The sequence below is a fragment of the Drosophila miranda genome, chromosome 2, assembly GCF_003369915.1.
Source record: "Drosophila miranda strain MSH22 chromosome 2, D.miranda_PacBio2.1, whole genome shotgun sequence".
Lineage (NCBI taxonomy): Eukaryota > Metazoa > Arthropoda > Insecta > Diptera > Drosophilidae > Drosophila > Drosophila miranda.
This window is the reverse complement of record NC_046675.1, coordinates 4,305,153-4,316,951: the sequence shown is the minus strand read 5'-3', so window position 1 is coordinate 4,316,951 and position 11,799 is coordinate 4,305,153. Positions and strand designations below refer to the sequence as shown.

At 47.5% G+C, this 11,799-nt stretch overlaps 5 protein-coding genes across 9 annotated transcripts; 3 read left to right on the top strand and 2 right to left on the bottom strand.

Moving 5' to 3' along the window:
* Positions 1–10: 10 nt before the first annotated feature.
* Positions 11–3,047, top strand: LOC108155075 (ribosome-releasing factor 2, mitochondrial). 2 transcript variants are annotated; one of them, XM_017285668.2, is made up of 9 exons: positions 11–218; positions 283–445; positions 507–799; positions 858–1,227; positions 1,285–1,507; positions 1,562–2,064; positions 2,129–2,342; positions 2,410–2,559; positions 2,622–3,047. In XM_017285668.2, exons 1-9 carry the CDS (start codon positions 80–82, stop codon positions 2,784–2,786), a joined length of 2,220 nt encoding a protein of 739 aa, XP_017141157.1. In that variant the 5' UTR covers positions 11–79; the 3' UTR covers positions 2,787–3,047. The 2 variants fall into 2 exon arrangements, with proteins under 2 accessions (XP_017141157.1, XP_017141158.1); XM_017285669.2 differs by lacking the exons at positions 2,410–2,559; positions 2,622–3,047 and having other exon boundaries at positions 2,134–2,221.
* On the top strand, positions 2,877–7,586 carry LOC108155073 (keratin, type I cytoskeletal 9). 4 transcript variants are annotated; one of them, XM_017285665.2, is made up of 7 exons: positions 2,877–2,987; positions 3,051–4,543; positions 4,610–4,765; positions 5,264–7,109; positions 7,176–7,296; positions 7,348–7,390; positions 7,445–7,586. In XM_017285665.2, the coding sequence occupies exons 2-7, from the start codon at positions 3,086–3,088 to the stop codon at positions 7,466–7,468; spliced, it is 3,648 nt and encodes a 1,215-aa protein (XP_017141154.1). In that variant the 5' UTR covers positions 2,877–2,987; positions 3,051–3,085; the 3' UTR covers positions 7,469–7,586. The 4 variants fall into 4 exon arrangements, with proteins under 4 accessions (XP_017141154.1, XP_017141153.1, XP_033245623.1 ...); XM_033389732.1 differs by having other exon boundaries at positions 2,880–2,987; positions 3,045–4,543; XM_017285664.2 differs by having other exon boundaries at positions 2,879–4,543.
* A 1,024-nt stretch (positions 7,587–8,610) lies between these two features.
* LOC108155640 (probable 39S ribosomal protein L45, mitochondrial) lies at positions 8,611–9,909 on the top strand. The gene is made up of 2 exons (XM_017286587.2): positions 8,611–8,720; positions 8,789–9,909. The coding sequence occupies exons 1-2, from the start codon at positions 8,676–8,678 to the stop codon at positions 9,800–9,802; spliced, it is 1,059 nt and encodes a 352-aa protein (XP_017142076.1). The 5' UTR covers positions 8,611–8,675; the 3' UTR covers positions 9,803–9,909.
* Positions 9,910–9,915: 6 nt separating this feature from the next.
* LOC108155642 (U-actitoxin-Avd3s-like) lies at positions 9,916–10,370 on the bottom strand. The gene is made up of 2 exons (XM_017286590.2): positions 10,284–10,370; positions 9,916–10,231 (listed from the first exon to the last, which is right to left on the bottom strand). The coding sequence occupies exons 1-2, from the start codon at positions 10,366–10,368 to the stop codon at positions 10,041–10,043; spliced, it is 276 nt and encodes a 91-aa protein (XP_017142079.1). The 5' UTR covers positions 10,369–10,370; the 3' UTR covers positions 9,916–10,040.
* A 237-nt stretch (positions 10,371–10,607) lies between these two features.
* Positions 10,608–11,090, bottom strand: LOC117187329 (PI-stichotoxin-She2b-like). Its single transcript, XM_033389740.1, has 2 exons — positions 10,974–11,090; positions 10,608–10,920 (listed from the first exon to the last, which is right to left on the bottom strand). The coding sequence occupies exons 1-2, from the start codon at positions 11,062–11,064 to the stop codon at positions 10,730–10,732; spliced, it is 282 nt and encodes a 93-aa protein (XP_033245631.1). The 5' UTR covers positions 11,065–11,090; the 3' UTR covers positions 10,608–10,729.
* Positions 11,091–11,799: the final 709 nt, after the last annotated feature.

Genomic DNA, 11,799 nt, shown 5'->3' with positions numbered 1-11,799 from the left:
GTCTATCGATTAGTAAACAGCTGGTTTCTGATAACTGCGAGTTCTGGCAGATTTTAGTTAGTTTTAGTTTAATTTATCAATGAAAATGCTGAAATATGCATTGCTCAGTGGAGAAATGCAGCGCAACAGGTTGCTGCGCCAGCTCTCCGCACATATATTCAGGCGCAGCTACAGCAGCAACATCCGGAACATTGGAATTCTGGCGCATATTGATGCAGGTGACTGTTTTGATTGATATTCGTTATTGCACCAAAGCTGATGAAGTAAATCCTGTGTCCATAGGCAAGACAACAACCACCGAACGTATGCTGTTCTACTCAGGCAAGACCCGGTCTCTGGGGGAAGTGCATCGGGGCAATACGGTGACCGATTATCTAACACAAGAGCGGGAGCGCGGCATCACGATTTGCAGCTCGGCCGTGACTTTTCCCTGGAGTGGGAATCGGTAGGTGCATTCAATGGCATGGTTCCACCAATCTGTTTTACTGACATCTTGACTGATTTAGCATCAACCTGCTGGACACCCCCGGACACATTGACTTCACAATGGAGGTCGAGCAATCACTGTATGCCGTGGACGGTGTTGTCGTTGTTCTGGACGGCACGGCTGGTGTTGAGGCCCAAACTGTCACCGTATGGACGCAGGCGGACAAGCACAAGCTGCCGCGGCTGGCATTTGTCAATAAGATGGATCGTCCGGATGCAGACTTTGACAAATGTGTCAATGATTTGAGAACGAAGCTGGAAACGCAGCCTGTGTGCATACAATACCCCTCAAAAAACCAGGATGGACTCTTGAGTATAATTATGAGTTTACTGCGAGTGCTGGACTTCATTCAAACCTTCTTTCCCTGCAGCCATCAACGATGTGATCACATTGGAGCAGCTAACGTGGCAGCCGAAAGATCTGGGTCGCAGCTACAGCAAGACGAAGCTGGAGCCCTCTGATGATCTGCGGCAGCTGCAAGAAAAGCGCAATGAGCTGATCGATCAGCTATCGGGACTGGATGACGAGCTGGCCGATGTGGTAATCAGCACGGAAAGCTTTGACAACGTCAGCAATGCACTCATTGAACGAGCCCTGCGCCGGGCCACCTGTCAGCAGAAGGTCGTTCCTGTGCTGCTGGGTTCTGCCTACAAAAACGTTGGCATACAGCGTTTAATGGATGCCGTGAATGCCTATCTGCCAGCGCCAGAGGAACGCAACCAAATATACGACTGCTTCGGGTAAGAATTTAGCGTCAGAAAATGAAATAGTTTTCCGAAATTTGTCAACTTTTGCAGAAATGAAGTGGCTGGCAAAGTCTTTAAGATTGTCCATGACAAGCAGCGGGGCCCTCTGACTCTGGTGCGCATTCTACGCGGCGAGATAAAGCGTGGCATGCGCCTTATCTGCTCGCGGGGCCAAGCGGAGGTAGTGTCCAAATTGTATGAGCCCCTGGCTGACGAATACCGCGAGGTGGGCGCCGTGCAGTCTGGAGATGTGGTCATATGTGCGGGTCTTAAGGTAAGCTTTACAGTGGCCTTACAGTGGGCATAGGCTAACTTTGTTCCTGGCTAGTCAACAGTTACTGGAGATCTGCTGACATCTAGTCAGACAGCCCTGAGGAATGCCCAGAAACGTTTAAAGCAAAGCCAGGGCACAGTTTCAACAGATGAGGATGAAGAACTGGACACCGACGAGCTGTTTGGCATTGACCGGCAAATACCAGATGCCGTATACTTCTGCTCCATTGAGCCCCCCAGTGTGTCCTCGCAAACGGCCATGGAGCAGGCACTGAGGCAACTGCAACGGGAAGATCCCAGTCTCCGCGTCAGCTACGACAGTGTCACCGGCCAGACAGTGCTGGGCGGCATGGGTGAACTGCACATGGACATCATCAAGTCGCGCATTCTGAGCGAATACAAGATCGACGTGGATCTGGGTCCCCTGCAAATAGCCTACAAGGAAACCATCGAATCGCCTTCCCTCACTACGCTTAGCGTGGAAAAGGAGATTGCTGGCAGCAAGCAGAACGTTAGCCTCACCCTGGAGGTGGTCAAAGACCAAGGCGAGCTCTTCAGGTTTGTCCCACTGCAAGTCCGAGCAAGTCGAGAGCTGATCTTACGTTTATCTGTGTACCCAAAGCTTAGATAAGTCACCGGAGAACCTGTCGAACCTCAATACGCTGCGTCCTCGCACTCTGCAGGTGATAAGAAAAGGCTCTGTCAGCGCTCTGGAGCGTGGACCCCGAGTGGGCGGTCAAGTGGTGGACACTCAGATCCGATTGCACAATGCAATCATTGGTCGTGGCACAGCCGACTCCTTTGTGATGGCCACCGCTGCTCAGTGCGTCCAGAAAGTAAGGGCGAATTCCGTAATCTCAGGCTGACAGTTTGTCAAGTGAATCGTTTGGCCATCTTTTGCAGCTGCTGAGCACGAGCGGTACCCGCCTGTTGGAGCCCATTATGGCCCTGCAGATTGTGGCGCCCAGCGAACGGATTTCGGGCATAATGGCCGACCTATCCAGACGACGGGCCCTTATCAACGATGTACTGCCCAAGGGTGAAAGAAATAAAGTGAGTTGCTGCCACATTTCAGATTTATTCCAGGCCCTTTTGACCCCCTTTGGCTTATTCAGATGATTTTGGTGAATGCCCCGCTGGCCGAGCTTTCCGGTTACTCTAGCGCCCTGCGAACGATTAGTTCGGGAACAGCCAGCATGACGATGCAGCCGAGCGGCTTCAGCGGCATGAACGCAGTAGACGAATCCCTGGCAGAGCGACGTGTCCAGGGTCTGGAATGATTTGGCTCCCCTTCCCCCCCCCCACTAAATCCCTGGCAATGTTATCTAATTGTATTTTATATCGATCATAGCTGGCGGTGTGTCTAGTGCTGATTTGAGATCTGCCAATCCAGAACAAAGCCTTGTCTGTAGTGTTCGTAGAAATTGTATCGTTTGAGCAACAGAAATTTTGGGGATTCCATCAATGTCGGACGTACAATCGTAAATTATTTCAGAAAATAAACTTTTTACAATATTAATAAGAATTCGCTCGGCAAGTAACAGACATTAAGTGTTGACTGCGACCTAAGGACAACATCATGGCCTTTTCCACACAAAGAGAGTTCTTCCATGTGCCCTTTAAGAACACCACGACCCCGAACCGTGAATGTCAGACGTGTGTTAAACTGAAGAGCTATCCATCAACGATCGATGATCGGTCCTGGTCGGCAAACGAAAACCAGAAGTCGCGCTTCGTGGCTGAGCTGGTGGCCTGCAACGTACCTGGTGGTGTTAGTGGTGCTGGTGCTAGTCGTGGCGATGATTCGCGTGGAACTAGCAAAGCTGGTCAGCAAGTTGCGGCTGCCCCTGGTGCACGCGGATCCGGACGCGTAAGCGACGCTGGCGCACAAAGAGGCGATGGAGTCGGGGGATCTGGAGGATCCGGTGTCCATACCGGCGCTCCCTCAAGCAACGCTAGCAGACGCGGAAGCAAAGCTGAGCTACAGCCAGCTGGCTCTGGCACTGGCTCTGGTGCTGGCGCTGGCTCTGGTGGACGCGGAAGCAGCGCTGGCGCTGGCTCTGGTGGACGTGGAAGCAATGCTGGAGCACAACGGGGCAATGGGACCGGAGGATCTGTAGGATCGGGAGGACCTGGAGGATCTGGAGGACCTGGAGGATCCGGAGCCAATACTGGCGGTCCCGGAAGCAGAAGTAGCGGACCCTTGGTCATGCGAAGTGCACCCACGGATGAGTACGGCAGCAATCTGGTGGTAGGCGACAGCCTAATCAATGCAGCCGGTAACACGCTGAGTCGCATGGAGAGTCTGATGATCAAAAACAACATTCTGAAGGAAAAGCTGGCCAGCTCAAACGAGCAACTAAAGACGGCCAAGGAGGAGTCAGCCGAAATCAAGCGTATTATGGGCCAGCGCTACGATCCAGACAAAAGCAAGGCCCTGAAGAGGAAGGTGAAGGAGCTGGCCGACGCTAACAAGATCGATGCCAAGGATGAGCAGGAGCTGAATGATTTGATGAGGGCCATTGACGACATGAACAAGGCCCACGATATCCTCGAGGCGGAAAATGCCAACCTCAAGCGCCTCATCGAGAAGCAGTCGAAGCGCTGCAACTTGGAGAGCGTCCAGATCGAGCCTGAGAAGAGCACCGACATACCCTATCTGCAGAACAAGATTGAAAATTTGGGCAAGGAACTGGTCCTGCTGCGCCAGGCCGAGGACGAGTACATGAAGGCTGCAGGCAACCAGTCTGGCAGCAAGTATTCGTTCTCGCCCGAAAAGGACGTCGCCAACATTCAGAAGATCTTGGCGGAGCGAAATGCCCTGCGCAAGAAGGTCAAGGCCCTGGCGATGCTCAACGAGACGGTCAATAAACTGAAGGACCAGGCCGAGACAGCACAGCATGTGAATGACGACCTCGAGGATAATCTTCAACAGAAAAATCAATATATCAACGACATGCAGCAGGAGATGGAAGACATGCAGAACTTCTACGAGGGCGAGGTGGACAAGGCCAAAGGAATCGAGGAGCTGCTCCTGGTGAGTACTACGCGAGTTCGGACAACCTTCGGCCTCTCGTCTCACAACCACCTTCCGCTCTTCTAGTGCCGCTGCAACGAGATGAAGAAGCAACTGGCAGTCGTCCAGACCACCGTCCAGAAGGCCGAATGCAACGCGATGGAGATCGATGTGCTGCGCAACGAGCTGCGCAAGCGGGACGCTGCCCTGAGCGCCTACGGCATCCAGTACGAGCAGCTGATGGTAAGTACAGAGCGTGATCGGATCAGGGGTCATTGGAAGCCAGGCTAAATGGATCTGATTTTGCTCGTTCTCTAGACCAAGGCCAAGCTCTTTAGGAATGGCGGCTATCGCTATCTTGACAAACTGCCGGAACACAGCAAAGATAGTGAGAATGGGTATAATAGAGATTGTCCATGTTAGGAGCCGCACGCGCCAACAATAGCCCAGTCCGAGAATTCAACCGACCAAATTTCTAGCCACCTAAGATCGAAATCTGATTTGTAGTTCTATCAAATTAAATGTGTATTCCGGTTTATCCAAAAGACCATCCAAAAGAGCGCGCAACGTGAGAGGAAGGTCGCTGGAGCTTCTCTTCCGTTTCTATTCTCCCCATATCTCAAAAGCAGTCTCCATAGATCCATAGATCCACAGATCCATTGATAGATCCATAGCTGCTTCCAATGATTTTCCTCTCCGTTGCTTTGAGTTTGTTTTATTCGTAAACTAACCCACCTGCAGAACGTCGTCTGTGAGCTGAATCAGAAGTACGGTGACCAGCGGGCCGAATGTCAGCCACTTCCAGAGAAGGCGCCAGCTCCTTGCGGTGGCGGTGGCGATATGGACGCTGATCTGGCCATCTACACGGAAGCCACTCTGGACCACATCATGGGCGAGATGTCGAAGCAAGGGGACAGCTTCCAAGAAATGAACCAAGCCAACTATCCTGGTGGCACACAAATCAATACGCTGGAAGACTGCACCCGCGAGTTGAATCGTCTCAGGAACTTGCTGAAGAATAAGGACGGCCAATTGGAGGAGCTGATCGATGAGAACGAGTGCCTCTGTGAGGCCGCCGAAGAGGACAGAAGGAAACTAAAGGAATTGGACAAGCAGGTCAAAAAACTCGACAATGAAACTAAAGTCATGGAGGAGGGCTTCAGAGAGAGCATTGGCCTCATTAAGGACATCGGAGATGTGGCCGAGGAAAACGAAATGCTCAAGAATCAAGTGAGCCAGCTCAAAGACAGCGAGGCCCAGAAGCTCTTCGATGATCTAAGCAAGCAGCTCGAGGACTGCAAGAAGAGGGCTCAAGAGCTCGAGGAGAGAAACAAAGCTCTGGACTCGGCCCTCAAAAAACTGGGTGGAGATCCGAATGCCATCGAGAGAAAAGATGAAAGCAAAGAGGCAGCAAAGGAGGCCAAGACACCTGACGGCGCACAATTGGATGGAAAGCCCGGAGAAGACAAAGAGAAAGTTACAGGTCAAGGAAAACTTGTAGAAGACGAGAAGAAAGAGGTTGGAAAGGACGGAGAAGCTGGTGGAAAAGGAAAAGATATATCCGGAGAAGATGATAAGAAAGAGCTAGGAAAAGACGTCGAAGACAGTGGAAAAGGGAAACGAAAAGTCGAAGAAGACAGTGGAAAAGGGAAAGTAAAAGCCGGAGAAGACGATGAGAAGGAGCTGAAGAAAGCCGGAGCTGCCGATGAAAAGGGAGAAGGAAAAGCCGGTGCAGACGATAAGGAGGGACCGAAAAAAGCCGGAGCAGCCGATGAAAAGGGAAAAGGAAAGACCGGTGAAGACGATAAGGAGGGGCTGAAAACAGCACAAGAAGCCGATGGAAAAGAGATGGGAAAAGCCGGAGAAGACGATGGAAATGGGCAAGGAAAAGCCGAAAAAGACGATGGAAAGGAGGCAGGAAAAGATGGTGGTGCCGGTGAAAAAGAGAAAGGAAAAGCCGGAGTTGACGATAAGAAGGCGATTGGAGCTGCCGGTGGGAAAGGAAAAGCCGTAAAGGAGGCTGTCGTCTCGGACACAGATAAAGGTGGAAAGTCAGAACCGGGATCGGAAGCAGCATCTAAGCCCGGTGGCGGTCGTAATGCCGGAAAAGATACTGGCAATAAGCCACGACCCGGAGGAAAGGGCCAGAAAATGGGCTATAAAGGATCAGACATAGAGGGAGCAGAAGAACAATTCGACGATTTTGTGCGGAACACGGTTAAAACTCTGTCAGCTGGCGAGATCGACGGCTGTGGGTTGGAAGTGGAGCTGCGCAAAATCCTCGACATGTTCGTCGAAGAGTGTGGTTTTTGCTTTTGTAAGTGCAACATACCCAACAGTCGCTTCTACGCCATCTGCCACAAGCTCTATCACCGTGGACTAACCTCACTGAACTTCGCCGAGCTGGCCTACATCCATAAGCGAATCTATGCTGCGGCCGAGTATATTCTACCGGGCTGCCTGTTCAACACCCTGCTTCGCGAGGTGACTGCAAATGAATGCCCCGAGCGAAAGGTTTCCACCCCCAACCCACCACCGCAGTCGAAGTGCTTCTGCGCTCCCAAAGAGGGAAAACTATTGAAAAAGGGTAGGTCCAAGCGTTAAATCAGATCAAATCGACTTGGATCGAATCATCACCGCCTTGTACTTTTAGTGATGCGCTTGGAGAGCGACATTGCAAACGCCAAGGTGTGTCTGAAGCAGCTGAAGAAATTGCCAAAAGTCTTTTCTCCTCCCAAAGGTCGCATGTGTTCTGGAGGGGACTTTTCTCCAAAGTATGTATCTCCAACAAATAGAAAAGTTTATTCATAACAGCCTTTTTGCAGGGAGCAACAAGATGGTCGTTTAAAGAAGTTTAAGGAGCTTAAGGTTCGTATACACTAGAAGACTATTTTGTTCTGTAATCTAAATAATCCCTTTCAGAAGGAGGAATTTCTACATAACTAGATGTTATGTTCAATCACGTTGTTACTTATTTAAGCTTTGAATCTACAATGCAGTCCCCATTACAAAAATCAGTTGTGAAAGTTAGTTGAAATTATATTATATAAAAAGCAAAAATGAACCACAACTGGTTTTAAATTACTAACGGTCGATAGGTCAATCGATAATGAGTCTTTCATCAGATGAACCGATTCGCTCATTTGAGCCTGTTTAGGTTGAGAGGGTGATAGTTTACGATATATACTTTTTGCTATATTTTGAGGTATGAACATGCTATATTTCGGTGTATTTCTGAGGTTCAGACCGACCGTATATTTGATCATTTTCATCAATCTATTAAATTTAATTTTAAAACCTTTTTTACGCAAAATGCAATAAAAGCAAGTATTTAGAATAAGGCAGTTAAGTAGACAATTGATTCATGAATCGTATAAAATTATGTGGGCATGGCTAAATGTTCTATATAGCTGGGAATATTCGACGGAAGAAAGAATAACCAAGAATTAGTCGTCATAACCGGTTGATAACAATGAGTCCCATTCCATGCACACATACCCTGGGGGAAATGGATGTTATAGAGTTGTGAATATGTTTGTCATCCCAGGCTCCAAAGAAGGCAAAAACAATGTAGTCTCTGTTTTAAACATATTTCAACGATATTTGTAGCTTATTTTTTTCTTGCAGGGACCAAGAATAGGTATCAGGATCGAGATATATATATACAATATACTAATAATAAACATGAATATGTCTAAAAAAAGTCATTTTGTGAAAAGGGGTTTATTAGTTACGTTTTGTCTTCATATCATATTTACAATATCATATAAAATTCACAAAATAGGGTAAACAAAGGCCTATACTAGGGCTTACACGCAACATAGCGACTGTTTTTTTTTGTTGAACTATTTTGTTTAAGTCTTGTTTTAGTTAAAATACAATAAAAGCAAGGACTAAAAACTAACCAATTGTGTAGAAAATTGATTCATTAATCGGATAAAATGATGTGGGCATGTCTAAATCATCTATACAGCTGAGAATATTCCACGGAAGATCAAAATCAAAGAATATTTTAGTAAAACTTGAATTCGTCAGTATATTTACGGTATATTTTTTAAATCATATGGTATATTTTGGTATATTGTGGGTCGGACGGTATATTTTAGCGATAAATCCACGATTTTTATATAATTAATTAATTAAATTTTTTACCATGGAGAAGCTTGTGTCGGCAAAAACGTGCCTCAAATTCTTGCAGGTAACTAGTTAGATGCTGTACATGCTGTCACATTTGCATCCTTACCACTCTTTCATTCACGAATTCAGGTGATGCCGCAGGCGGTGAGTTCGGGTGGCCTGGGGGTATTGGCACCGGCGCTCCAGATGCAGCAGGTACGCCATCGACAGACCAAGCACTGGAAACCGGAGTTCAAGAAGTTGCGCAGGCAGAAGTTTGTGAAAATTGAACTGCCTAATTTCCGCGAAAAGCCGGAAGACATCAGCAAGGAGGAGATGCGCAGCCGTATGAAGGAACGTGGTGTGCTGCCGCCCCGCCCCTGGATGGAGCGCCCATTTCACATCAGTTGTACTGGCGGCATATTCGAGGCATATGTCCCACCTGAGGGCGATGGCAAGAAATCCATAATTTCCTCCAGCGGAGCCAAGCAGAAACTGGAGTTCCTGGAAAAGAAATCAAAGAGTCTGATAGCCGTACGAAAAATACGCTCGTACGACGAGAGCTTCAGCAGCGACCAGTTTGGAGCCGAGGCCCAGGAGATCTATGTAGCGGCCCACACGCTGATGGCGGCCAAGGAAAAGTATAAGATACGTGAATACGTCAGCGAGCGTTGCTATCCCGAGATGATGCACAACGTTAAAGACAAGACCATACACTGGCGATTCCTGCAGTCGCTGGAGCCCCCTCGCGTTGTGCATGCTCGGTGCACTGAGGTCATCACCAAGGAGAACCAGTTTGCCCAGGTGACGGTGCGCTTCCACACACAACAGATGCTGGCCATCTACGATCGCTTTGGTCGCCTGATGCACGGCAGCGAGATCCTCACGAAGGATGTGCTGGAGTACGTGGTGTTTGAGAAGCACATTTCCAACGAATACGGCAAGTGGAGGCTGCACGACAAGATAATTCCCGACTGGCTCCCAGCCAAGCAGCCGTCGCCCATAACCTATCGCCTCATTGAGGACGTGGAGGAAGAGCCCCCGAAAGAGCTGAGTGCTGGCGAGGAGCCCAAACCACTAGAGGCAGGCAGCGAGCAGCCAAAGGAGCAACTGCAGCTGGACACCCCACCTGAGCGCAGCTCAAAGCCAACTCTGGCCCTTTGATTGTATTTTCTCTGGGTCGCCTGGCGACTCAGACGACCGCACGTTAATGTTGTACAATGATCTTGAGCTGAGGCTAGGCTAAAGAAACCTTTAATTTTTAAAAATGATTTTGCTTTGTTTTCATTATTTCTTTATTCACCAGCAGATTCACATTTTTGAATTATTTTTTAGGTCTCTAGACCTTTTTCGTTTGTTATATATAGCATAAGAGTTTGAATAGTGTATAGAATAGTTATGATTACTTCACAGAGTAAGGGCTTGAAGGGTTCGAGCAGTACTCCATACATACGGTTTTGGATATGAATCGATTATAATTTCCGCCGCAGCCGCTGTAGTAGAACACCTTGCAGCTTTTAGACCTTGGATCGTGATACCAGCGCTTCTGGATACTGCGGCAGCCGCCATACGAGAGAGGCTGCGTGCAAAGCTCTGTACAAAATTATCTTAGTCTGATTTAAATCTTAATTTTGTTTTCACTTACTATTCCGGTAGAAAATGATGTGCGGACTGAGGGCTAATGCCAGACAATGCAGCAGGCTCACAATATTCAGCATTAGCTTAACCATCGCATGAGGATTTATTTTGTTAACTGATTGCTCGACAAGCGGTCAACAGGCTTTTATACACAGGCACCCAAAAAGTGCACTTGGAATATCTAATGGGAAATGTGTTTCGGTTGAAGGCCATCATAATCAAATATGTGTATAATACATAAGTTTATTAACAGGTGGTTAGAGGGAAAACTCCCTAGAGTTCCATATACTAGCACCTACCCCTCGTGGCTAAGTAGCTTTATGCATTCGAATTATTAAGGTTTTTATACCTACATTTTTATTGGAAACATTAGAGTAGCATCTGTTATAGCTTAAAAATTCAAATCGAATCATAATTAATTGGTTTATCCAATAGCTACTATGTATTAACAGTTCATTTTCTATCATAGGATATGTCCTTGTGCGTGCAATAGTTAAAGCATTGGGATGCACTGGAGAATCGATTAAAGTTGCCCCCACAGCCGCTGTAGACGAACGTCTTGCAATTGTTGGTCATCGTATCGTAGAACCATCGGGTGTGTGATCCATGACATTCGCCATACGCACTAAACTCCATGCAATTATCTGTAAACAGTTATCGTTGGGTTCATTCAAACCTTTATTTAATTTGCACTTACTCATCCGCTCGGCAGCCTGCTTTCGGGTTAAGGCTGATGCCAGACACAGCAGAAGGCTTATAACCACAAGATTTAGCATTAGCTTTCCCATCGGTACCTTGTCAACTGATTGCTCGACAAATGGCCAACATGCTTTTATACACGGTCGACGAAAACGAGAACTTTAAATATACATATGTACATGTATCTATATAATGGGAAATCTGCTTAAAGGCAAACACATGTTTCGTGGTAGTATGCATTTCGATAATATTTATATTAAATTTGTTTATTAGCAGGTGGCTAAAGGGGTATATAGTTTTGCAAACTCCATAGTGTTCCATCTATCCATGTGGAGACTAATGCTTGATGGCTTCTAAAACTGATTAATTAAAGATTTCTTCAATAGTTATTATCCCTCAATGGTTCATTTTCTATCATAGGGTATTTCCGGGTGCATGCAATAGTCATGGCATTCGGATCGACTTATGAATCTATTAATATTCCCACCACAGCCGCTGTAGATGAACGACTTGCAATTGTTGTCAGTGGAGTTGTAAAACCATCGGCTCTCCGATCCACGGCAGTAGCCATACGCACTGGGCTTCATGCAATTCCCTGTCAAGAATTATGGTAGGGTAATTGAAACCTTTATTTTTGCAGCTTGCACTTACGCAATCGTTCGGCAGCATCGCGTGTGCTCAAGGCTAATGACATACTCAGCAGAAGGCCTATAACCACAATATTCAGCATTAGCTTAACCATCGCTTGAGGGTTTATTTTGTCAACTGGTTGCTGGACAAATCGTCAGCAGCCTTTTATACACGCTCGACGAAACCGAGAAACT